The following is a 27,785-nucleotide window of genomic DNA, read 5'->3' as shown; positions in this document are numbered from 1 at the left end:
TGACCTGAATTAATGAATCTAGTCACCATTTAATCCTACTGTGAATGTTCTGTACATCCTTCCTTGATGACAGTCACAACTCATAGGATCTGCCACTGGATTCTGCGTCATCATCCCCCCCCCCATGTCCCCTAGTCCCCTACACACATCAGACCTGATAAATAGGTGGCAGACGAATAGGGACTGGCCATAGGAGAAAAACCAGAAATGAGGAATGTAATTGTATAACAGAAGTCAAAGGAAAGAGAATTTCAAAGAGGAAGGCATCATTAATGTCAGTAGCTTGAAATGTAACAAAAAAGTTTATAAGGTAAAAAGATGAAATATGACCATTAGCTTTAACAGTCATACATTTACATTTAAGATTTCAAAGTTCATCAATAGCTACATATTAGGAGTGAACTGGAAGGGAGAAACTGGCAATTACATGCAAAGGCAGCAATGTCTCAAGAATCCTTTAAGACGTTTTAACTTAATATTTTAATAACGGAAACAGTGAAGGAGAGACTGAGAGAAAGATGGGGTAGTGGCCAAAAAGCAGAAGAATGAGGCTCAAAGGAAGAGGTATTTGCTTTGTATTTTAATTAAAAAAAGAAAGAAAAAAAAAATCCAGTTGAGTGTATTTACTGAGGAGAGAGCTGACTGCTTTTTGGGGGGAGGGAGGAGGGCTGAGAGAGAGAAGATGCAAGTCAGAGACAGGATTAACTGGTGAAGCACCACCCAGAGGACAGGGGCTAAAAGTAAAGGGGAGCTTGTGCAAAGGCTGACCTTGAAGAGGAAAAGGAACACTTTATCCTCTTAGAATGGAGGGAATGAGGAAAGGATTGATACAGAAGTAGATAACGATGTGGATTCGGGTGGACCAGGAAGTTGAGGTAATTTAGCCTGAAGAACTGCCTGAATCTGGCCCGCCCTGGCCAGCCTGGCAGGGACTCAGAGCACAGTTTCTGGGAACACAGAATTTGGGCTGGGATGATGACAGTTCCAGACATGGCCCAAAGCGCAGCCATCACAGCTCCCCAGCTTCCCCGGAAGGTAGCAATTCCTAAGAGGTTTCTATTCAACTCTGATTTCTCAGTTACAGAAAATGAGACAGTGGTGAAGACATGCTCAAGGGCCATGTCATTAGCATCTCTTCAACTAGAAACTGGGTTTCTTGGCTCCCAGAACAATACTCCCCAACTCCTTACACACACATGGTCACACACACACAAACACATACACACACCCTTTTACACACACACACACAACCAATCTTTTACACACACACACACACACACCCTTTTACACACACAACCAATCTTTTACACACACACACAACCTTTTACACACACACACAACCAACTTTCTACACACACACAACCAATCTTACACACACACACACACACACACACACACAAAACCAATCTTCTCCACCCCTCTCCCTGGCTACCTTTCCCTCATTCTTCCACTTTTGGCATGTCACTTTCTCTGAAAAGTCTTCCCTGACCTCTCCCTCCTCCACATCTAAATCAGATCCCATAAAGGATGTTATACACTTCTTTACCTTTCCTTTGTGGTGCCATGATTTCAAATTCTATTTTTATTTACATGATTATTAAATGTTCCTTTTTCCCCTGTAGGTATTATAAGCCACATGAAGGCAGGGACTCTATTTGTTCACTTCTGTATCCTGGTCAGCAGGATACAGCTCAATGTCTAGCATGTAGTTAATGCTCAATAAATGTGATGAATGTGTATTCTAAGCATACAGTGTGGGAGAATAGCATTCAATAATTTTATTTGCAAATTCAAGTTCTGCATTTGTGAAAAATGCCCACTATGGCGTTCTGGGAATGTGACTTAATACTTTCTCTGTAGGTCAGGCACATGGGAAATACTCAATACACATTTGCTGAGTGAATAAGAATTTCTGCACTATTAGAATTTTAATTCCCTTAAGAAAAAAAGTACCTTGCCTCCAAGCCACTCAAAATAATTCAAAGGTATTAGTGAAACGTCAAAACAAAACAAAACAAACCTATTTAAACAAGCAAATTAAGATTTTTCCAAAGAATATTTAGAATAAATATTAGACTTCATCAGTACTTTGTTAAAAACTGATTTTAAATGAAAATACTGATCCATATAACTAAGGTAGCTTCTGGGATCATGTATAACTAGAAAACCCCATGTTTAATTCCTGAAGTTTCACACTTTTGAAGTACTTCAGAGATAACTTCTCGTAGACAGGACTCTCAGATACTAAATGAACTTACTAATTTTTAGTACAGAAATCATGCATTAGCAAACATTTAAAAAGAAAAGGTATCACCAATGAATTGCCTACCTCCTTTCTCAGGAACGGAAATTTGTGAACACATGCATGAAGATTAGTACCATACAGTAGGCAAATATTTTTCCATGTCCCACCCAAAGCAAACAAATGAAAATAGAAACTTCAAGGACAATTATGAAATATATCCAAATTTAAAGACACAGCATCCTTTTCTGCTTTGGATTCCCTCTATCCTTTCATCAGAAATAAATACTCCTTAATCGACCCCAAGTGATAAGTTCTATCAGAAAAACATTTCTGCTCTTTTGATAGTGAAGTAATTAACTTTTTCTTACATTTCTTTATGAAATGAAAAAAAAAAAAAGGATGGAAGGTATGCAAATGTGTGTTAATATGGACATTAGGAGACAACACCTTGTCTAGCTCTTAATTATAACTACAGACCCTCACTTTCTAATTCTTTTATGGAAATTTTAATTTCCAATAGAGGCTATTACCCCCATTAACAATATCTCCTCCCAAAGTGTCGTAGAGTAGGCATAAAAATGCTTTGTCAATATTCATTTGGGCAAGTTATGGGGAACATCAAGCCTTGAGTTTTCAGGGCAGACTAATTTCAGTCTATCCCGTTGTCCACCTAACATGTTTTGCATTTTATTAGAAAATTTGGTAACTATATCTCATACCAAGATTACTATCAGTGAGATAGATGATTGCTCAGTCCAGCCACAGCTGGAAAAAAGGAAAACAATGAGAAACAGCCTTTTCCAGGTATTTCTGAAGGCACACACAGTCCAGGGCTGGGTTATAAGGATATGGTACCAACTCTCTAACAAGCTCAACAGAGCTGTCATCTAGGAATTCTCTGCCTCTAAGGTGTTGAGTGGTTCACTCACACTGCTTCCTGTTCCATTTGTAATGGAGGTCTACTGCTTATTCTCCTGCGGAAGGGCATACCCTCCCCCTTACTACAATCTCAGCCTCTACGTGAGGCTCGTATTTAAGAAGCTACATTTCTGCATTTGTCAAAAGCATAATTTTCTGAGCTTACTGAAAGGCAGATGCATATATAACTGGATGAGGGGAAAATAATCCTTAGTACTCGAAATGTATCCTTACTTTTATTACATGAAACTACTAGATTGCTTGATGAAATTTAAAGGCATATCGCAGTTGTGACACTTAACTATTTTTGTTTTAATAGTTATTTTAAGATAAAAATGTATAAATGCACTATATGGATACTTTAAATACAGCATTGTGAACCCATACAAAATTAGCAATAGAAGGAGAAACTCATTTAAAAGAGCTTAAAATTAAACTTTATATAAAGGTGTGTGTATGTCTCGAGTCTAAAAAATAAAACAGGTGGTAATTTTAAAATGGCAATGTTTAAGATATGGAAAATGCTGAGTTGAAATACATTAATAAAACACTGGAAACAAGCTAACCAAATTTGTAAAGTGGGAGCAGAACAGTTTCCGACAGACAGCGGCCCATTTAGGTGATAAACGCCAGATGCCAAGTGTAGTTCAGTATAGACAAAAGTATTCTGATTAGCTTCAGGGGAGGAGAAAAGAACCAGGCACCAAAGGTGGGAAGCCAAACACAGACCTTAACAGACGGGGCCATGTGGCTCCCTAATCTCCCCAGGGGAACTAACTCCTAGTCCAAGGACAAGGTAGTTCTCTACCCTCATTTCTGTCAGTGAATTCTGATCCAGAAGTGTCCAGTTTGCTGGGCCACCACCACGTGAGGGTGGGCAATCTGAAATATTGCTCTGAGCCCACAATCAGGCTGGGGTTGGCTGCAATTCTGTAAGATAAGAAACAGTCCCTGAAATACACTTTGTGAAAAGGGCCCATGTAGGAAGGGAGCCTTCTGGAGACAGCTGGGAGAAATCACTGACATTATCAATTAATTAGAAGAATCCTAGAGTAGCGATGCCATTTCCCTTAGGAAGTCTAGGATATTGGTGTATTGTTGTAGGGACGTGGTACTCACTGACCCTCCCCAAATCCGAAGTCCATTTCCCCAGGATAACCAATTAGGTAATGCAGCTGAGTGCCCCTAACTTATTCTTACTGTGTGTGGAGGGGTGGGGGGTGAGGGTGGGAGATGGGGGATGGAAGCTGTGTGAGTGACACCCAAGTGTGGGAGTCTCTCTCCTCCCTGTCGTAGTCTTGCCTCTTGGACCTGAAGTCTAACTAACGTCTATCGATTGCTTTAATAAGTGTTTTACAGTATGTCGAACATGATGCTGGATACTGATGGAGTCTGAGCACGTAATTTATTGAAGGAGAAAGACAGATTTATTCACTTGACAGTCCAATAAAAGCCAGGTTATTCATAGATACAGTGAGTGCTAGAGGAGCCTTAGCTTGCTATAGTGGAAAGCATTCTAGACTATGAGTTAGCATATCCCTGGATTCCTGTCTTGGCCCTGCTATTAATTTAGGGTCATGTGATTTTGGCCAAGCCATTCACCTCTCTGGGCCTCAGCTTCCTCAGATGTGAAATGGAGGTGTTGAACTAAATGACCTCTAAAGCCCTTTTTGGGTCTAACACTCTGGAATGAATGTGCTCTGTGTTCAGAACAGGAAGAAATCATTTTGGGATAGAATGATCAGGAAAGATACAAGTAGGATAGTTTGCTTATTTTCTGCAAAGTTTGATTTCTCAGTTGAAAAAAAAAATCTAGAGTGCAGAAATGACAAAATGTAGACTGCAAATGTCCCTGGTAATCTCTGCCTCACAGATTCAATGTCAGGAATTTTTTCTTCCAGATATTTTACTTACATGTACTAATTATAATCATTACTACTGATAAGTGCTAATTAAAATCGTCACTATTTGTACTAAATGGAAAACTAAGTGCACATTTCTTCAACAAATTTTTAAAAATTTAAGATTCTATCCTGGACATCTTTCTACCATGTCATCACATATATATTTCAGTTTTTCCTCAGTGCAGAATATTACATTGTATCCATAAATTGCACTTCATTTAACCATTGTATAATGACGACATATGAATTCTTTCTTTTTTTCTTTTTGGTCACAAACAACACTGCCACAAAATTCCTTGTATATCCTTGTTCTAAAATTCAATCTTAACACCTCCTCCCTCACTTCCCATTTCCTGTCCATCATTAGGTCCTGGTCATTTCACCTAAAATATCTCAGGAACCCATCCACTTCTCTCCATCTAATTACGTCCACTTTATTCAAGTGGAGAATCAACAATATCCATGCAACAGCTCTGTAATTGTTCTCTTCTCTCTCCAAGTCTGGCCTTCCGGTTTCCCAAACTACAGCCAGAGATGCAAATCTTAGTACTTTGCTCTTTAAAAACTTCAATACCTTCTCACTGTTCTTAAGATAAAGGCCATTGCCTTATGATGTACTGTCTATAACTCACTTTGAGATAAGTCAGCATAGACAGTCTGAGATTTGAGTGTGTTTTTAATCTGCCCCCTAGGATGTAGATTAAATTACTTGTCCCAATCAGGAATACACACTTCAGAGAGGATTAGTAAGAATGTTTTTATCAGAAGGCTGGTTCAGAGGCCGTTTCTACAGTTATGTTAGCTTCTCTATCTCTAATCAGCACAAAGAACTTTATTTTATGTGTGTATATTGTCAATCTTTTAATTTTTAAAAGATTTTTTATTAAAAATATAGCTAACTTACAATATTATATTTGTTTCAGGGGTACACTATAGTTATTCAAGATTGATACACCTAAAGAATTGATCATGATAAATCCAGCAACCATCTAACACTGTATACAAAGGACTTTATTAATTAGCAAATGGATGTTAGAAGTTATTTTTCCCTGGTGCAGTCAGTTTTGTGTAAGATGTGTGGACTGGCTGGAAACAGTGTAGAGGCATTCTCATTCTTGTATCAGCATGGGAGATGGGTGGCAATCCAGGAACCTGTGGTTACAACGGTTCCCAATGTTTGCTTCTGAAAAGTGCCATGTCCAGTGGCTAGCTTAAATGGGTCCTGCTGAGTAACTCTTAGGTTAGCTCCACCTTGCCTCTAAAGAGTGTCCATGAAATATATAGTTGGAGAAACTAAAAGAACAGAAGAAGGGACTTCACCAAACTTACAAAACAGAACACATGACTGTTTCAATTCCTGCTTACTAATCAATGTTGGAATGTGGGGGGCTGAATTGAGCTGAAGATTAGCTTTTGGAACAAGTGTGAGGCAGTGAGGAAGGAGACTTTTACCCTCACCCACGTCTCAATATTGGAGGTTTCAACATCCACCCCCCCAAAACCCCTAAATAAATAAGAAGGCCAGACTGGTTGAGGTCAGATTACAGCCTGTGGCCTACAAAGTCCTGCATGATCTAATCTCCACCTACCACCTACCTCTCCAGGTACTCAAGGTACATTTATACAATGGAGTATTACGCAGCCATAAAAAGAATGAAATCTTAACCATTTGCAACAACGTGGATGGACCTAGAGAACATTATGTTAAGTGAAATAAGCCAGACAGAGAAAGACAAATATCATATGATCTCACTTATATGTGAAATCTAAACAAAAGAATAAATGAATGCATTGATCAGAAACAGTCTCAGAGACATAGAGGAAAAACTGAGGGTTGCTAGATGGGAGGGAGGAGTGGGGATAAGGGGCAAGGTGAGGGGATTAGAAAGTACAGTCAGTAACCACAAGATTGCCATGGGGATATGAAAGTCAATTTGGGGAATATAATCAATAATGTTGTAAAGATTTTGTAGGGTATCCTAATGTCTCATTAGGAAGACCACCTCAGGGATGATGTAAATGCCGCATCACTACACTGTACACTTGAAGCTGAAGCGGAACAATAATGAATGTCAACTACAATTATATATATATATATATATATATATATATATATATATATGTAACTATATATATTTACAAGAAGTGGAGTACAGCATTAGGAATAGAGACAGTGGAAATGTAATGGCTGTGTGCGATGTCAGAGGGGTAGTGGATGGGGGGAGGAGGGTTATCACTGTGTGAGGGATATAAATGATAAATGTTTAACTAGTTCATTGTTTTGTGCACCTGAAACTAATAAAAAACAACACCACACAGACATTTTCAGGAACACTGTCACCTCGAAGTGTGAGCATGCTGTCTACATCCCCACTGCTGTGACTTCCTTTGCCTGGTGAGATCGTTCTCACCCTTCCTCAGGGAAGGGGTTCCTGCCTCTCAGGACAGATCACAGCTGGCATCGCACCCCTCACCGTGCCCAGGACTTGCCTCCTTGCGGTCCATACAGGAGTGCACAGTGCTGTGCCTGTACGGATACCGCATTGCTGACAGTTAAGAGACTGCGTCCAGGTCCATTCTGTTTGCCTTTGCATCCCTACCACCTGCCACAGCCTCCATTTGTTCAATAGAAGGTTGTTTAGATTTTAGTCTACACAGCATTAATAGGGGGGAAAAAGAGCTTTTTATGTCAACTAAGTTATATTCAGTGGAGTGAGCTTTCCACAGTGAAAACACTACACACAGACAGACAGAGACACACACACACACACACACACACACACACACACACACACACACACTGGGGATCCCAAAAAAATGTATACAAGTGAACACTTTGGTCAACGTTGCTCAAGCAGTAGTTCGCCATAATCAGAAGTGTCTGGACACTGATGGTAACCACTTTGAGCACCTCTTGTCATTGCAGAAGTCAAACATGACTTGTATTCATCTTTTGTTATCGAGTACCACAAATTTAATTACAATTTAAAATGTGTACACATTTTTGTGGCTATATATATATATATATATATATATATATATATAATTTATGTTAAGTCCAGCTAAACTCATAAAGTGAAGAATGAAGAGTATATAAAATACCAAGCCGAGACGATGGCCCTCTTTTAAATACTACAAATGCCAACTTCCTTATTTTGAAAATTCTTCATGGAAATGAGGACCAGGAAAAAAAAATCACCTCCCTCATCTCTCATTTCTCCATATTGTATAGTTTCTTTTGGCCTCAGCATTTACAGAATGATCATTTCAACTTGCAAATAAGTTCTGCTTTCTCACAGAACTCCACTTTTACTTTGTTTCCTTAAAACTAAGTCATTGCACCATCCCTACTTCCCACTGATACAAACACAGAGCTGTTCCATTTCACCCCAATGGTCTTTACATGCTTGAGGTACAGGAAGCATTTACAAGTACCCTTGGTCTAAAGCTTACACTTTACATTTGAGAAAACTGAAGGCCATAGAGGCTGAGAATCTGATTTATTAAACATTTACGAAGTACAGACATATGCTTGGGGAAACAATTAGCTTCCCAGTTTTATAGATAAGGAAACTGAAACCCAGGGAGATTTGTGAAATTCCTCCGGAGGTCCCACAACAAATGGCAGAGTAAGGATTCAGGCCTTGGGGAGAATCCAGTCCTCATTCCAGTCTCTCCTGGGAGAGGGGCTCACACCTTTTAGTCCTCTGAGACTCACTCAAGAAGTGCATTGGACCACACGGCTTAGTGAAGGATGAAGACACCCCTCCCCCCACCCCAGGTGTCTTTTCAGAGGGTTCACACAAACTAAATAGATGGTGAGCACCTGCAAACAGAAGTGAGTAGAGATTTAATGGGACCAAACAAGCATATGATGCTGTCATCCTTGTTTGAGAGGATGGTTCTGATGATTTCTGACTTATGGGCGTGTGTGTATGTGGGCCTCACCTAGTCACACATGCCATTAAGAGCCCTGCAAAGTGCTAAGGCAGGGAATTTTTGAGTTTTTATTTGTTTGCTTGTTTTGCTATTTGTCTAACTCTTACAGGACAATTGTCTAGCAAGGTTTGTGACTTCAGTAATTTTACTTTCTCTAAAGCTGCTTTAGCTTTTTTTTTTTGGGGGGGGGGAGTGGTATATAAGTCACACTCTTTTGCCCTGTTAAATCTTTGAATTTAGGCAGGGTATTTAAAAAACAACAACAACAAAACCCTCTGGCTTTCTCCACATCAGTGGGCTGTGACTTCTCCACCTTCCTTTGAGTTCCGGCTCACCGTTCCAGAGCCACAAACTAGCCCTGTGCTTCAGCACCAGAAAGGGTTTCATCAATAATAGAGCCAGAACTCATTTTAGGGCAGGGGATCAGGCCTCCTCAGCGGACCTTTGAGGCTGGGCCTCTGTGGGGTGGCAGTGTCTCTCTGAAGCTCTCATTACGTCCTCTCCTAGAACACTTGGCTTCCTTCACCAAAACCAAATCCTAGTGAGAATCATAAAACTTGCCCCATCAAGTTGAAAAGAGAATGCAGATATATTGTACTTTGCAAACTAAATCTTGACTGCCTAGCCAATTAATTCTTTTATGATTCTCTTCAGCAATGACTGTAGCAGTAAATACATTTTGTTACACGCTAGGCAGCTAGCATCCCAGGATTCAAACCCAGGTCATTTTGACTTCAAAATGTTCACAGGAGCGCCCCCAACTTCCTCCCACAGGGTCAAAGGCTGGGAAACAGGACAACAGGGAAAGGAATTGCTCTTGAAGTAGTTCAGTCAGAGCGCAGGGCTAGGGGTGAGGGACAAGGGGTCCAACCTTAGTCTGAGTTGTCCTCATGGCGTGCCTAGATGACAGCAAAATCTCACAACCCGTGTCCCGCTCCCCTCCAGCCCACCCTCAAGGCTGCCTGATTAGTCTTCCTAAAAAGCACTTACTCAGGATCTGAGGTGATCCTGTCAGCCTCACACTATTTCCCTCTACTCCAAAAGCATGCCCCCCCTTCTGGAGTGCAGGAACTCCTTCTCGGGCCTGGAAGACTCCAGACTCAGGCCCTCTGCTCTTGCTGTTCTCCCTGCCTAGAAAGTCCTTCCACTAGCCCGTCTGATTAGCAGTCATTTCTGCCATCATGCTCCCTTTAGTGCAAGGCTTCTCAGACTTGACTGTGCTTGTGAATCATCTGGGGATCTTGTTGCAACGCAGATTCGGATTCAATAGATTGGAGGTGGAGTCAAGGCTCTGCAGTTCTAACCAGCTCTCAGGTGCCACCACGCAGCGGCCATCACTCACCGGGGGCACCTTCTGCCTAACGCAGACTAACATGTCTGGGTTTCAGTTTCTTCACCTGTAAAACAGGCATTCTCTCAACCTCCAGTGCTGCTGTGAGAATTCAGTTAGGTAAGTTATGTGAAGTGCTCTGCCAATGTGGGAGATTGCAGAAATGGCCACAATTCTCCATCCCACACCATTCTCTTGACTTGGTTTTAAAAGAGTTTGGAAGACAAACAACTTGTGTCCGTTTTAGGCTTGGCCTCAAAGAGCCTTGCTTCCATGTTCCTCCTTACTATACTGAGCATGCCCAGAGACGGGAGGCATGAGGCTCAGCAGCTCCCCAGCTGACTTAGTCAATGGTCAGCCAATACTCAGAGGCAGAGCCACCCTGTTGACCACAGAAGCCCAAGGTAGCCCGGACAAGACCAGCAGATTCTCCAGGCCCAAACTGCTGATCCACTAAGTCATAAACTAAACACATGGTGGTTGTTTCAAGCCATTGTGGTTTAGAGTGGTTTGTTACATGGTGATAGATAAATGATACTGTATATACAAGTTATTTCTCCATAAATAGTGGCAATAATATTTTAAGAAAAAGGTACTTAACAGAAAATGAATTTTCCATACCACTAAAATTTGCACTTTTGGATCAGTTGTAGGAAGATACCTGAACTGGGAATTGGGACTCTTTGATCCTGGTCCCAGTAGCTTTTCCAGTGGGCGGCCTGAGGACCTTGGACACATCATTTAACCTTTCTGAGCCTCAGTTTCCTCATGTCTAAATTAAGGTGGTTAGACCAAATGACTTCTAAGGTTCTTGTCTAGCTCTAAAAATGATTGACGGTGCATTTTTCTAAAACGCAATACTTACTTCCTTGCTAGCAGATAGTTCTGAACCCAGTTTTTCTTTTCTTGTAGACTTAAGATTTATTCACAGACAACCTGCCTGTGTTGCCTTCGCTATTGAGCAGTTGGTTGTGGCTACGTTTCACACTTACCATAGCCATACACTGAACCTATAAGGCGGGCCTTCTTCCGTGGATCAGGAACCCAGCTAGCCAAGCTCATTAGGAATCAAAAAATAAATAATGCCATATAAGTTCTAGTGAGAATCTAAATATGTGGCCTTAACAACTACTGTGTTTCTTCGAAAATAAGACCTAGTCGGACAATCAGCTCGAATGCATCTTTTGCAGCAAAAATTAATATAAGACCCGGTATTATTTTACTATAAGACCCGGTATTATTTTACTATAAGACCGGGTCTTATCTAACATAAGACCCGGTCTTATGTAAATTTTTGCTCCAAAAGATGCATTAGAGCTGATTGTTTGCCTAGGTCTTATTTTCGGGGAAACACAGCATTTGCAAATGAAGCGGACTTCTTGTGTTCATTTCTAGGTTGCAATAAATATTCTGGAGGAATGAGGTTGTATAGTTTGATCACCAAATAAAAGGGATACTGTTTTACAGCCATCAAGTATGAATCCAATCTGCCTTTATCATACATAAATGACCCAAGATATGTACTCAATTATCAAATGCGGGGGTGGGGAGTAGACTTAACACGAAAATTAAAAACAATTTCAGAACTCGTATGTGTAGAGATTGACTCTGGGACTAACAAACAAGTGAATTACAAATCTATCCAAATACATGTTACATAAAAGCTATGCATGTGGCAGTGAGTCAATAACTAAGGTGACTTTTCTTCTATCACAGGCAGGCAGCGCCTCTCACATACCACTAGCACATACTCTAACACTGTACTCCTGCAAATATAATACAGGTGTGCCTATAGCGGGTTTCGTTCCAGGCCACTACACAAACCGAGTTGTCATCTTTTTGTTGGTGGAGGGTCTTGCCTTCAATTTGTTAAAAACGCAACATCTGTGAAGTGCAATAAAACGGGGTCTGCCTGTACAGTCATCTCTGTGACATATAGCAGGCCATATTGTGGACAACTTAAAAAAAAAAAGCTGTTCTACTGCCCACATCCACTACTGTTACACCATCAAGTCAGGTAGTTTTACTCCTATAGGGGGTTAAGCTAAATCAGAGAATGTATATACAATATGAGGAGAACAGTTTATCTTAACGTGGCCTTCAGATGTATATATTTAAGTCTCCATACATAAAGAAGCACTGGGTTGTTGAAAGTGTGAACTATATTTGGCTCATTCTTTATCAAAAACTTTTTTCTGTGATGGAAACAAACTCTGCAGGGCCCTAGAGTAACTTCAGTCAGTAAGGAAAGCATTGCAATGGGACATGGCTTATGGTTATCTACCTGGAACAAGTGTATTTCAAAATGGCATGTAAATTAACTTTAGACTTGAACTGCCTAATATATTCTGAGTTAATAGCTTAAATACCTTTTTTGCCCCTCTAAATAAGTTAATAGCTTAAATACCCTTACCCCTCTAAATATCTTTTGAATCAATTCACTTCTCTCTCTCCTCATGGATGTTTACAGCAGTTGCCTTGCTTGTATCTTCCCTGTTTCATTCTTCTCATTGCAGCCAGAGTGAACTTGCTAAAATAGAGACCTGCTCTACCCAAAATCCTCCATGGCTTCTCTGAAGACTGTAAGATCCCTGAAGTCAAGGACTGTGTCCCCAGCATCTCGCTGAGTGTCCGGTGTCCCTGCGTCTACACACATGCCGTCTCCAAGGCCAGATGAAGGTTTCATTTAAGTTGAGAGAGCTACTTGTACTCTGAACAGAACAGTGTTCACTACTCGTAGTGAAATTTGAGACATGATAATTCCTTTTGTCTTATGTTAATAATATTCACTGCAGCTCAGGGGTGTCTTTTCTAAGATGCTTGCCTCCCCTGAGTCAGTACTTTAAATTTTTTTAAGTATCTGCGTGAGGACACATATTCGTCTGATGGGTATGTTAATATACTCAGGTGAAAAGGGTGCAAACAGATAAAATATTTCATTTTCATTTTATCCTTTTAAATAGCATTCAGGTGGTGACCAGACTACAAAAGGCTACAACTGGGTGACCCACCTGACCTGCAGATGGGTGAAGGCTCATGTGTGTCCTCCTTTATGATAACCTATCAACTCTTTTCTAGATACCTAGAAAGTTTATCTGCAACATGATAATCAATCTAAAGACCAAAAAAGGAGGGAAAAAATGGCAGGAGCCAGGTACTATTTAACCAAGATCCCCAAAGAGCCCAACATTCAGGGTTGTTGGAAAAATTGTGGAACTAGTGGAGTTCGAAACATTCCAGGTGGAGGAAACCCAACCACTGGGAGGCTGGTATTCAATTATTTGGAAACTAGAGTCCGTTCCAGTCAGTGGGCTCTTGGGGCACCCAGGGCAGGGGAGTTCTGGAAGGCAGGAGGGCAGTATCTGCCCTGCCTTGGGCTAGGGCTGGTTTCCGGCCAGAGCTTAGCCAGGTGGTGTTTCCAGGCTCAGAGAGGTACTAAGTGCAATCCTTCCATTTTTTTTAGGTTAATGAACATATTTAGTTGATATACAAGTTTCTGTTTTAAATTCTAGATATGCAAAAGCTCTTAGTACACTGGTCAGAATTATCTTTCCATGTCATTAGATACCTAAATCTTTAGAACCATTGATCACCAGGCCCGGGGGCCAGATGCCCTGCGACAGGCACTTGTCACAAACTTGCTGAAGGAAAAAGCAGCATCAGGATGGACTTAGACTAAACAAAGAAAGTAAGACAAATGTGCCTTCCTCTGTTAGCCTCGGCTCCATTTCTCCTCTGTCAGCAAGACAGCGTCCTATCACTGCCTCTTCACACTTCAGAGAAATACAAATAATAACCCCAGAACTTTACCCTTAGAGCTTCAAATGATTGTTTCAATGATCTGTCTCATGACTGTTAAGGTGTTCTTTAGGCACGGGTGGTTAGCCTTAAAAGGCTTTAACATCTGTCTCCTCCTTAAAATAGCATTGGCTGGAGGATTAAATGTGGGAATAAGTGGCAAATATAGAATCTATTGTCTTTAAAAGCAGCAACAACCACTTTTTTTTTTCTCATTCAGCTCTCCAATGTTTCTCATCTTTTCACCAGCCATTACTCCTCACAATAGCTTGTTTACAACCACCCAGGACACTCATAAGCCATGTGAAAAGTGCCATCAGTAATTCTATTAGCGACAGGAAGAAAATAAACACCCTATTCTTTTGATTTCAACCACCTCGAGGAACTCGGACTTCCTCTAAATTCCCAAGGCAAACATCTATACCACAATGTAACATAAAATGTACTAAGTTACTAAAGGGAGTTTTTTTTTTTTTTTTTAGTTTAATTACAGTGCTGGAGAAAAAAACCCAAAACAATGATTTCGGTCTTACATCATTGGAAAAATTCTTCAGTGGTGGTTTGTGAAAATCTCACCTCATCAGAGCGGCCAAGGTCAATGAGACCCAAGTAATCGACCTGGAGGTGCTTGCCTAAATATTAAATATTCAGCAAACAGTTTGTGACCACTTAAGCGTTTGCACCTGGCACCCTCTTTCAACACGTGCCGCTTCCTAGCACTGCACCCTCTTCCCCCCACCCCTCCCCACCGCCACCCAGAGCGCCAGCACCTCAAGGGGGCAAGTTCTGGGACCCAAGGACATTTCAAAGAAACAGCGGCGGTCACATTCCATTTCCGTTTTATTAAAAAAACAAAACACACACACACACACACACAAAAAACAAACAAAAAAAAAAACCTCAAATGCTTACAAATGGGGAAGGGGGAACTTAGAAATACGTATGGGAAAATCTCTTGCAGTTTTTCCAATTCAAGTTCTCAGGCACTGTTGAAAGTTCATTAATTAGGGATTTAAAAACAAAAGCGTTTCATACACCAATTAGATGCCAAGTCTTACAAACCGTCTTGATCTTTCGTTTGGGGAATTTGTAAAAGTCCCCCGTCCGCCCCTCATCCAAGACTTTGCCTCTCCTGGCCTTTGTTGAATTACCTGACTCTTCCGAAGTAATCAAACTGAGAATCACCGCACCCCATTTCCCCCCAAGGGCAAAAGGAAATAAAGAAATAAAAGTGACCCACGAGAGCAGGGGAAATAATGCCCCACAGCCAAATTCGCAAAAGTCCGAGTCCTTGACCTCCCCACCGCAGCGCGCGACGCGCAGGGCGAGAGACGGTCCCTACCTGGGGCCGGGCAGCGGCGGCGGCGGTGGCGGCGGTGGCGGGGTCGCGGTGCCCATGGCTTCGCCGGCCTCGGGCAGCCGCGCCGGGAAACACCAGCGGCTCAGCGCCGCCCGGAGCCCGCTGCGCCCGCTGCGGCCGCCCAGGCTCGGTCATTGGGCCCGCGCGTCACGTGGCCCGGCCCGGGGCGAGCCTCCCGGCACGTGTAACCCTTTACCAGCGCGCCCCACACGGCGCGGCTCCCCTGGCGGTCCCCGGGCTGCAGTCAGGGCGCACGCCAACCCTTGGAACCTACTGCCGACCCCCCGCGGCTGGGGCTGGCCTTCGTGCGCACTGAAGCAGAAAATCCAGGAGCTCGGCCTCTGAGCACCCACACCCAGGTAGCATGCCAGCGGCCTGCCGGTGCTGGGAAACTTTTTAGTGCCTACTTTTCTGTCGTGCTGTCGGGAGAGGGGAGCTTCCTAGGGCTCAGGACGAAAGTAAGAACATAAATAAATGCATCCGTGGTGCAGAGATCTGTACCCCTCACCGCCGCGTACTTGTGTTTTTCTGTTTCCTCTGCACTACCTGCTTAGACCTGTGAGATAGATGATTGGAGAATCAGCGCAGACGCTACCATGATAATTCCCAAGGAAGCTGCACAAACTTGCTGCTTGCACCCTCAAAACCACAGTGGGAGTTCAACGAAATCATGCTGCCCCGCCCCGCACCGTCCTCCTCTTTTCCTGGGGTGTAGGAACCTCGGCTGCAACACTTCGTCCAACCTGCTGAACTCGACGCCCGTACTTGTTGCAATCCACGCACCTAAGGTGGGTGGAGAACTGTTTCTTTACCCTAAAATACTACTTAAGCATGGGACATTCTTTTCACCTGCGCTGCGAAGTAAACTACGGGCTTGACAGGAAAATGTATTAAGCAACTGCGCCACCTAGCTTACCTAACTCTTCTGTTTTTTCCCCCTCCAAATCATCCAGGGAGAATCAGGATGAAACAGGATGCTGGAGAAGCAACGGCACAGAATACTATTTGAAGACAGACGTACTGCCCTTAGTTTTTTTTTTTTTTTTTTTTTTTTTTTTTTAATTTTATTTTATTAAATTTATTGGGGTGACAATTGTTAGTAAAATTACGTAGATTTCAGGTGTACAATTCTGTGTTTACGGTGGCCAAGACATGGAAACAACCAAAATGCCCTTAGTTTTTAATGCGTCCACTTCAGAGACTTCAGCGCCATTTATAAGACATGTGCCTTTATGGAGTAAAACTCATTTTCTGAATCTCCTCATACGCGTAGTAGTAGCTGTATGTTTTAAAATGATAGATTTATGAAGGAAGTTATATGCTGTTTTAAATCATTTTCTGATTGAACGGTTTGTCACCACTGCAAGCTGACACGTTAGCAATGTCTACAGGATATTGGCACATTTGTCAGGTTATTCTGACCAAAAATACTTTGGTATTTATCTTGGGTTTTAAAGTGTGGTTACCAAACTGGCAGAATCATCAGCACCACCTGGGGGGAATTTAGTAAAAATGAAAGTTCTTGGGCCCCACCCCAGCCATATCAATTCAGAAATAGTGGGGGATAGGGAGAGTGAAGAAATCTGTGTTTTAACAAGTGATGCACAGTCGAGTTTGCAAACCATTGCTTGGTATGCTCCAGCAGCTGTTTAAGCTACCCTCATCTAGTAAAGGCTGGGATTCTATACAGCCAGAGATGGTGGTGTTATTGGTAATCTCAAATTACCAGTGTTATATAATTTGTCATATTGATACACTGAAACCCAACACACTGATGTGTCTATACAAAGTGTAATCTGTACTTCCTGCAGATCACATGGAGTACTAAATGGAGATTTGTGGGGTCCTTGTGAAAAATACAGAAGAAAAATCTATGGTTTCTTGATGCATGCAGGAATGAAAACATAATATACTGTTTTCAAAGTGTGTTCATGTTTTCGTTGGCATATAAATTGTTTCCAACTGATGAGTCATGGAAGCCAGGAAAGCTAATTTGAATAATTTGTTAACATAGTTCTAAGTTTGTCAATATAGTTCTAAAAAAAAAAAGACACAAATTTAAAAAGTGTATGCTATTGGCTTATATCCCAAAAAAGCACCATATGAGGCATTTTAGCGTCAGCCCATTTCGTATCTCCATCCCTCATGCTAGTCTTGATGTGGCCTCTTCTTTATATCCTTATAGTGGTTCTGTTCAATTAGTGTTCAGATGAATCTTGAGGTTGGTTCTATACTTTATTTGTAATTGTGGTGTCATCCTGGGATGCAGTAGGCATAGGAAGCATTTACCTATTCTGCCATCTTGAATCAAATCCCTCATGAGGCATTTTAGACTTTCGAGAAAGAGATTCTTTATCTCAGCTGGATTCTTTATCTCAGATTTCTCCATTGGATGGATAGCATATTTCCAATTGCCCTGCATAGAGGTCTTAACTTTTGAACTCTCTAGGTCCAACTTTATTATCTCCCCAACTTTCATCTCCTAACCTATTCATTTTACATTTGCACCTCTGCTATCCACCCAATTTCAACTGAAAACTGAAATTATTTATTTTCCCTCTCCTTCATCTCCCACCACTGTCAGTTAAGTCCTGAAGTCACTCTTGAATTGCTCCCCCTCTTAGCATTCTCACTAAGATAAAGTTCTTATACTTTCTATCTCAGATCATTGCCATAGGCTCTTTACTGGTCTCCCAGCTTCTGGTCTTTTCCATCTCTAATCCATCTGACAGAGTACTGCCTCAGTCATTCTAAAATATCATTCCAATATGACTATTCTCCTTTTCAAAATATTTTTCACGATTCCGTTGACTACCGAATAAAGTCTGAAATCCCAACATAGCATTTGAACTCATCCAAAATATGCTTCGACTCTCCCTGTTTTAGCTCATAGATTCCTTCACCTGAAACATCTTTTCTGACATTCTGAGAACTAAATTCTACTTATTCTTCAAGCCTCAGCTATCTGTCACCTCATCTTGAACACCCTTTTTGATTACCAGAGTTAATTGCTCCTCTGCAATGTATTCACTTTTATTAATAACTTTGTATCACAGTCTGTCTCACATCTGATTTAGTTGTGTTTCCTTTAGATTGTAAGGTTCTGGCAGGAATTGTATGTGACTAATTTTCAAATCACTGTAGGGCACAGTATAATGCCTTGGACATAACAAATATGCAGTACTTGTGTTTTTGACCCTGGGATAAAAGATATTTAGTTAAACAACAAATTCCATGTATATGAAATGCTTTTATGCAAATATTGATGGCCAGCTTCTCTACATTTTCTCTTGAGAACCAAGAGAGAAGAGGCTTTAACCTTCAATGAGTCCAAAGGAATTCCCCAGCATGGGTAATGGAATCATTTTCAGCCGGAGTAAATTTTAAATTAAAGTCAGTCTTGAGGTCACATGAAAATGGAGGCAATAAACCCAATGGCTACTCTAATTGTTTTCTTGACACCTTGATTTTAAGTTTCTTGGAGAATAATTGTTTCGTGAAACTAGGTACAAAGTTTCACCTGATTATTTCCTTGTTACCATCACTTAAGCTCTCATTGCTGCCCTGTTTTAAACAATTGTATGTGTGTGGGGGGGGGTGGGGAGGGGTGGGAGTGGATTCTCAGATCCAAGAGGCAAGAAACAGAAAAAGTACATATGGGAAAATTCCCCATGGCATCTTACCTGTAGAGAATCTATGAGTAGGATGACTCCTTGGTTATCCTTCCCACCTCCACCCCCAGCCCCAGAGGAAAGCACACTGTCCTTGAACTTACACATAGAACTGTTTCCTATCTGTTTTCCTGTTAAGACTTGGAAATCCTAGAAGGCAGGAGCTATTTTATTAACCTTTGTATTTTTGGCAAAATGTAGGCCCCAATAAATATTTGCTTAACGAATAGTACATCAACTACTGCAGTGCACCTGAAAATCCTGAGAGTTTGCAAAGACTGCCAGTGATCTTCAGAACCTAGCCTGGTTTCTCATCTATAAGTAAGAAAACATCTTATAGGTCATTGTCAGTAAGGGCCTACTGGATACGCAATATTATATTGGTATGTGCTTTGAGAAAGTTGACAAAAAAGACATTGATGATACATTGAAATGCTGTTCAGCTGTTCTCCCTGGACCTGTGTTTCTAGGTTTCTTCATATGTAAATTTGGAATACTAACAGCACCTGCCTCATAAAGCTGTTGTGAAGATTACATGGCTTAGTATATATGAAGCTCTGAAAATAGTACCTGGTGTACAATAAGCACTCAGTAGGCATGAACTATTACTACTACTACTACTACTACAGATCTCTAACTATATCAAAGTTGGGGGAGAAAAACAAACACCACATATCTACATAGTTTATCGTTTATTCATACAAACAAAACATACACAAGACTGTATATTGTTTGAAGACTGCAATAATTTTCTAGTGTAACAACTCTGTAACAAAATTTAACTAAAGGTAACATTTATGAAAATATAAATCTCTGATTGGGTAATTCTTCCCAACAATACAAAGTTTACATAAAAACATTCAATATGAGCTATCAGTTGCAAACAAGTTAGGAAAAATCATTCAAGTCACTTGTTAAACTCTATTGGCTGTTACACAGAACATTCACACACGACATTTAATCCACCTAGACATTTAATTTAGAAATATGTGCCTTGGAGGTCCAACTGATAACGACAGGAGTAAGATGTGTTGCCTCCAAAGAGCTGAAAAAAGCATTGACTCATACAATCAACTGCAGGCGATCTGTACGTGCGCTGGGCCTTTTCCCGGCTACCACCTCCCTGGCTGGTAGCCAGACGAGGAGGAACATACTGGAAAAGTCTTTCAACATGGAGTTGGGTGTTTTATCTGAATCATATCTCTTTCCAAAGTGAAATACAATTGACTTGGATTCCCTATGGGTTAGATTACGTTGTCTTTCCAGTGTCAACAGTCAAGATGTCACTGCATTTTTTCTTATATTGCTCCCCAATATCCCTAGAGGGGCTATAGCAGATGCTACCATGATCTTTATTTAGCAGTTTACATAAACAATACAGTGGGGAGGTTAACGATCTGCCGACAGATACCTGATGAGTTCATGGCAGAGCTGGACCGAAAGTGCGTCAGTTCCTTGTTCATTATTCTGCCTTCTCTACTCACTGCTGCCACTTTGAAATCAAACCAAACCAAACCACCACTACTGACAGGCTTTGGAAGTTATCCAAGGACATGCCAGGTGGAAGATATGGAAGGGAGAAAATCACTCTCCCCTTTCGGGATGTGGTATTTTCTTTTAAATAGATAAAGTAGTTTTTAAAAAAGATTTAATACATTTCACAGCTTCTGCTTTGAAACAGAGAAGACTAGAAAAGTCTCCGAAGAGTCCTCAATTGGAAAGGGTGACAGTTAAAGAAGCATACATACTGTGTGTAGAAGTAAGAAAGTGATTACAAACAGGGACATTAAAGAACCTTTGGACACCCTTAAGATTTATGGAATATTTTAGCACAAAGACAGGCATATTTCAGTTTGTCCCCGAGTATTTGGTCATCTATCTGCATTTTACACAGGAAAAAGGAGGAATGAGAGAGTAAGGCAAATGTCATCAGTATACCATAGATGGCATGTTGAGAAAGCTGTCTTTCTATTAAGAGTTACTGCAGGGAATTAGGAAATAATTTATGCTTCCATACAATTGACTGAATATTACACACTTTTGTTAATACAATGATAGAAATGAACAGGTGTTTGGACCAAATCTGTAATGCCCTTTCTGTAATTCTTCCTTACACCCAGCACAAATAGGTATTTCAAAAAGACATGAGAAGATTATGGACTCTTATTAAATGTGTTCTTTTGCAGCCCAGGAAATAGTTTAAAAAATACTATGTTCCGTTATACGGAAACCCTCGCATGCAATTGTCACAACTCCATTTTCACGAAGACTGACTCTGTGTGTTCAGTAGCCCTATGATAGTGGTAGGTAGTTCGTGTTCCAGTCCAGTTTGTGGCCTCTCATTTCATGTCCTTTCTCTTGTGAAACTGGGGGTACATCTGGGCATTTTTGTTGCATTATTTTGCACCTTTAGACCTTCCATCTACAGACTGGGGTGACACAGTTGTCAGGATTGTAAAATGTAAAGAGAGGTTAAGGCTGTGTTTACTTAAAGCCACACAATCAGGTAAAGTCAAATAGCTGTTTGTGTTCACAATTTCAACCAATTTCTGTAGCACTACTTCCAGTCCAAATGGTCTCTAGCCTCTCTCATCTGAAACAAGGGGGCGAGTTATGCTGCTGCTTTCCACACGATTTTAAAACGACCCTCTCACCTCCAGCTGATGGAGCCATTTACATACGACTTCTAGAAATTCTGTCAAGATTTCATTTCTGGATAAACTTTGACAAAAAGACCAAACTCAGAACCAGCTTCACATTTCTGTACATCTCACGAGCATATTAATAATGAACAGTGGAACTCTAGCATCTTTCCCATCTCTTAAGAAATGAATAGTTTATCATTTGGGATACAGAAGATACTGTTTTGTTTTTTTCCTTTTCTGTGTGTACCATGTATTTCTGGTGAACAAGATAAACATTTTGTCAGTTGTCAGGGGCATAGCTGTGGCCCCTGGATTCCAGGGCAGAGCACATCCGATCATAGGAAGAATTGTGTTTCTTGGAGGGTGTCGCCTCGTTGGGCTCAGTGGAGTCACTGACGGTGATGGGACTGTCTCTTGCAAAGACCTCAGTGGACTCTCTCCATAAGCAATCTACAGATACTTTGAAACAGTAACTATTACTTTTTGGTCTGGAGGTCTGTGTTGCATTGTTGAATATCTGTCTGCTATTTGAAGTGGCAATTTTAATTTTCAGTGCGGCATCTACGCGGTCCACTACCGTGTATATCCCTATACTCCCGTCGTCAAAACCCACAATGATGTTGAGGTGCCTCTGTGAGAGGGCAAGAAAAGTTGGTGTTTTGTAAAGGGAACAAGCACCAATATTTTTTCCATCAGCCAGTCTCATTACAATTAAACTGGATATTGCCCCATTTTCATCCTCTTCCTCCCCATTTCGGAAACAAATGTAGACCAGGTAGCGACCATCTCGAGACAACTTTTGGCGCCAGATTACCCCAGAGGCGTGAACCACCCGTAATTTACCACTGTGTAAGTCTAGCACGTTGATATTTTCATCTCCCCGGGATATAATGCCTAGCTTTCCATTGGGAGAAATTTCAAAATCCTCTAGATTTTTCAAGAAGTTGTTTGGAAGCTGCACACGGCGACAGATCACTTCATCTGTCAGACTCCAGATATTCACCGTCTCGGCTGATGTGATAAACACGATGATGTCTGGACAGTCGGGGATCAGTTTAAAGTTCACAATGGTGGTGCCATCTTCACAGCAAAATTTCTTGGTGATACTTCCTGTCCACAGACTGACTGCCAGCACTTTGCTTTTGGTCATTCCCACCACGAAGGTATTTGCAGAGGTTATAAAGGCATTCTGCAAAGTGGTCAGAATGTTACAGACCCGGTGGCCCGTGGCCAGTCTCCAAACCCGGGAGGCATTTTCCTCACAGAGAGAGACCACAAACTGGTCATTGTGTGTAATTAGCAGCTGAGATATTCTCTGCCCATTAATTCGGAAGAGGTTTTCACCACTGCTGGTGTGCCAGACGTACTGGCTGCTTTTGTCATCTGATGTCACCATGATGTCTCCAGAGGACGTCAGCACGCAGTGTTCAACGATTCCTTCATGTTTAAATACCGCTTCAATGAACCCACTGCTGAAGTTCCACTTATGAACACAATCAGAGCCATCGAGGGAGTAAATGATTTCCCCTCTAGCTGGTAACACTAGACTCTGGATGGGTTTTCCAGTCTTATCTATGTTGGACATAGCTGTGATTATATCTATGTCCCAAATGGAAAGAACACCGCTGGTTGATAAAGATAGCAGCATGTTGTGGTGACTGGATTTCACCAACTTAACTATGGTACCTGAGATTTCCTGTAAGCTTGCCATACATTGTCCTGTGTCCCGCCTCCAAAAAAACACGGCTGAGGTATTTTCCATGGTCGCAATGATGCAATCTCCATTTTTGGACAGCACGGCAGATATAAAGCGTTCATTGTGCTTAGCTCTAAACTTTTCAGCCACCTTCCACATGCCTGTATCTAGGAGCTCAATGCCGAGGGCTTTGCAGATAAGAATTGCACTTTGGTCCTCCGAAAGTTCAATGCTGACTACCTCGCTGTCTTCACGTCGGCAGTCAAAGTCATCAGTCAGCTGGGGGTTGGAAATGTCCTCCGTATTCCAAACAGAAAGGCTTCCCTCACTATCTACCATGACCATTTCTTGAGCCGTGTCCAAGATAAGAAGAAACTTCACAAACCCACCAGAAAATTCAGATGTCACCGTACATAATTTTTCTCCACTCCCTAAATGAAATATGGTGGTGGTGTTCAAGTATTGTCCACAGAAAGCATACACGCCATCCAGAGAACACTGGACACAGGTCACTTCATACCAGCAGTGGAACTGGTAAAGGGGCCATCCGTAGAGCAAATCAATGACAGTGACATCTTTGCTGGCTTCAAGCCATGCAAGGGCATGGTGGACGGACAGTGTGAATCCATTGATGTAGGTGGAGCCACTTCCATGCTTGGTACCTTTGATTTCCACTTCAGACAGCAGACAAGAATTTACATTGTCATAAATCAACAAGGTGTTATTTGTCGTAGCCACCACTAGATACTTTTCATCACTGGTGAGTTTCATGCCCAGGATGACAGACTGGGCTGTTGTGATTTGCCTGAGTAGTTGACGAGTTTCCACATCCCATGTGCTGATAGAACCATTTTCTAAAGCTGTGAGAACAGTACTGGGGTTACACGTAGGCAGAATCTCAGTGACGTGCAGGTGACTAGATGACAAGGGAAGACGCTCTGGGCTATATGTCACATCCATGGATGAATGTAATGGCACAATGGAGCAATATTTGGGCCCGTCTTTATCACACTCTAGTAGAAGGTGTCTCAGTTTGGGCAGGGAACTTATGACAGGCAGCAATCTTTGCTGAAGCTCTGCTGAAAGGGAGCCGGGAAATGCAATGACCTTGTTTTTGATGCTTCGTAGGGTGCTCGCCAGGAATTTCAGCTCCTTCTCTTGTGAGTAGTTGTAAGCCAGCTCGATGTCTGAAAGCACTTTGTCAAATTGGCCGATTTTGATCATGGTGTAAAGCCAGCTGAAATTCATGATGATGCCATAAAGCAGGTCATCGGTTTTTCCACACCTCGTCAGATGGTACAAGAGCTCAGACATTTTCCGATGATTGACGAAAAAGATGTCTGGTTCCAGTGGATTACACTGGAAAACCCAGGGCTGTTCTGGGGCCTGCCTGTCAAAAGAAGCCTGTTCCATGAAGTGCTTTTCTTCCTCAAGTAGGCTTCTGTTCTCCAAATCAAGACAGCCATTCAAGTAGGAATCTTCAAGGCAGAAAGCTTTCCTCCTCCCCCCTGACCAGACCCCCAGAAAATAATCTGCCAGGATGGTGTGCATTTCACGTAGGTCACTGTCGCCCTGCAGATACAACTTCTGGGCTATGAGCTGTAGGTGTCTATTGGCCCAGACCAGGAGTGTGACGTTCTTCACGTGTCTTTCTATTAAGTATCCACTAAGACCCTCCTTGAGCCTTGCGATGTACAAGTAAGGGACTCTCAGGGGATTGCTGGGCCTGGTGTTCTCATTGAGTTCATTCATAACACTGTTGTCTAGAGCCAACACGTCCTCCAGTTCCATTTCACTCAAACCCATTTTGGCCATGGTGATGTAACCAAGAGCCCTGGAGACCAGTTTCTGACCACACTTCTTCTCCAAGGACCAGAATAGCTGCTCTATACTTTCATGAACGGTGACACAAAGGGAGGATTCATCAACATCTTTGTGAGATCGCCAATATCTCACCTCTCTGAAGGTCAGGTTCACAAACATGGGCAGCGTGCACTTGGAGAACGCATTGTTCACGTATATCTGCTGGCCCGAGGTGACCTTCCTTTTGACTCGCAGTAGCTGGTGTTTGAGGACCTGGCTGCACATCTTCCTGTCCCTGGCAGTCAGCTCGATGTAGTTGTTTTCTTCATGGATAAGGCACCTTAGTTTCTGCAGGATCCCGTGTTTGTTGGGCAGTGTGGAGAGGATTATCCGTACGAAACGGGGAAGGTGAGCTGGGAGCCACCAAAGCTTCCTTGCCTCGTCACTCTCGGAGAGCTGCTCTAGGGCGTCAAATATTATTACCAGAGGTCTCTGCAATGAAGACTCATTCAAAAGATTTATAAACAAGTCACGGAGGTCATGTATCTTCTTAGGGTAGCTCTGAACCAGACAGTGGTAGTTAACTGCCAGTTGTTCACAAACACTTACAAGGAGAGTCCTGAGGTCAGTGCTCATGTCTGTGCTTCCTAGAAATCGCACAACTATTACGGGGTCCGATTCTGGTCCTGTGTCTTCATGTAGCCAGCCATAAGCCTAAAACATAAACGTGGTGTTCAGAATGGTAATATACATTCACAAGGTCACACATTACGTTTCTCATCTCCACAGGTTAGACTTCTGGTAACCTTGACCATGCAGAAAGTAGTCTAGAACCAGGAAACGGAAAAACCTTGTGAGAAGGTCAAAGAACAATCACAAAGCTCATGCACTCAAATCTATGGGTGAGACCCTCAGGATTACGCTACTAAAGGTAATAAAATAGTGATTACCTTTTATTAATAAAATAGTGATGATAGTGTTATTCAACCATGTGGCAACATTTCGATTGTATTTTAAAAGTTACAAAGTGTTTCATAAACAGTAAGTCTGAATATCTAATACGGTCAGTTTTTCATCGCTGCATCCCATTTCCTGGCATGGTTGTCGGCATATAGTAGGTTCTTAGTACATATTTGTTTAATGAATAGATTAAATAATGATTTAAATATTATAGAGTCAAATATTTTCATTAGTTGAGGTCATATAATGCCATATATGGCTGACCAAATTTCTAGTTAATTAAAACGTGATAAAAAATACTCAGTACTAAAATGACATTGACTTTAATCTTTTATGATTCAGAGACATTTTATTATATTGTGATGCTATAGGGTCATCATTAGGATTATTTATCACTGTCATAAAAATCTGGTTAAAATAGATAATGCTGGTTAAAAGAGTTTTGCTAAATTTGTGCATTGTAACAGTTACTATATAAACAGGTAGTTTATATAGTCCTCACATTCTCTGTAGGGCACATGTGAATTACAGTATCATGTAACAGAAGGGGAAACTGAGGTCCAGGCTGGAGAAATGACTTTCTCTGAGTTAAATGTTTACCAACAGATGAAGTTGGAGAATTCAATCAGACTTTCATTCTAGTGTACGCGTTCTCTCTCTCTCTCTCTCTCTCTCTCTCTCTCTCTCCCTTTCTCTCTCTCTCTCCCCTCTCAATTGTGAAGTTATAGAGATAAAATATATGAGGGGTTTGCTAAATTTAGTATTTTTCTGTCTGGAAATGCAACGAGAAGGGATATGATCCAAGTATAAAACACTCCAAAGCGTATTTTCAGGGTGATAATCTTTCAGTAATCCTTGGAATTCACAAGGATAATCCTTAGGAAAGGAGGTATAATTTAATACATTACAAAGCAAGTTTATGAAATTTCGTTCCTCAAGAGAAAGTTCAGGTTAAAGTATGAATATGTTTAGAAAAGATTTATGGCTGTCCATTTCAGAATGAGCTAGTAAGGAAAATAAGCATTTTATTGTCGTTGCTTAGCCCCAACCTTGGAAACTGATTTGGAGGAAGATAATCCTGCCATTCTCCAGCTGCCTTTGGTGGCAAGTCAGAAACAGAACACAATTTGTGGTCCCTACATGGATCGCTTCTGGCGATTTTGTGCATCCTCCTCCGTCCTCCCAATTCTGTGTTGCTGACTGTGTAACAGCTGTAGAGAGTGTTCCTCTGATCATGAGCTCACACCCACGGACATGTTGGATACACAGGAGGTACCCATGAGATTAACACACGTGTCTGCATCCTCACAAATGACACGAAGTCACGAGAGCACAGGTTGTTGTTGGTGGTGGTGGTTGGGGGCAGACGTTGCCCAGGAGAGAGGCAAGAGAAACACGGGCAGGGAACCTAGAAACAGGCAAGGCTCCTGGGGGGCCCAGAGTCCCAGGATGTGACCAGATGCACTCTGATAGTTGGACAAAATATCCAGAACAGTGAGAGCTCAGAAAGCCATTT

General features: G+C 41.7%; 2 protein-coding genes and 1 long non-coding RNA gene across 5 annotated transcripts in view; 1 reads left to right on the top strand and 2 right to left on the bottom strand.

Annotated features, from left to right (window-relative positions):
- Positions 1 to 15,616, bottom strand: part of PGCKA1 (PDCD10 and GCKIII kinases associated 1) — a 78,567-nt gene extending 62,951 nt beyond the window's left edge. Inside the window, exon 1 of one of the 2 annotated variants that reach the window (XM_019741946.2) lies at positions 15,477 to 15,616. The gene's annotated coding sequence lies outside the window, so the exon portion shown is untranslated. The remainder of the gene's footprint in view (positions 1 to 15,476) is intronic. The other variant, XM_074322253.1, reaches the window with a different exon arrangement.
- Positions 15,617 to 16,534, top strand: LOC109452759 (uncharacterized). Its single transcript, XR_002138188.2, has 3 exons — positions 15,617 to 15,853; positions 16,049 to 16,282; positions 16,448 to 16,534. It is a non-coding gene; the product is annotated as an uncharacterized LOC109452759 (long non-coding RNA).
- A 3,308-nt stretch (positions 16,535 to 19,842) lies between these two features.
- NWD2 (NACHT and WD repeat domain containing 2) overlaps positions 19,843 to 27,785 on the bottom strand; it is a 162,255-nt gene continuing 154,312 nt past the window's right edge. For both annotated transcript variants that reach the window (XM_019741957.2, XM_019741958.2), the window contains exon 7: positions 19,843 to 26,023. In XM_019741957.2, the coding sequence (XP_019597516.2) occupies positions 22,091 to 26,023 (3,933 nt within the window). In that variant the 3' untranslated portion in view covers positions 19,843 to 22,090. The remainder of the gene's footprint in view (positions 26,024 to 27,785) is intronic.

This window comes from Rhinolophus sinicus, linkage group LG02 (genome assembly GCF_036562045.2).
Source record: "Rhinolophus sinicus isolate RSC01 linkage group LG02, ASM3656204v1, whole genome shotgun sequence".
NCBI lineage: Eukaryota > Metazoa > Chordata > Mammalia > Chiroptera > Rhinolophidae > Rhinolophus > Rhinolophus sinicus.
The sequence above is the reverse complement of the archived record's forward strand: the minus strand, read 5'-3'. Positions and strand labels throughout refer to the sequence as shown.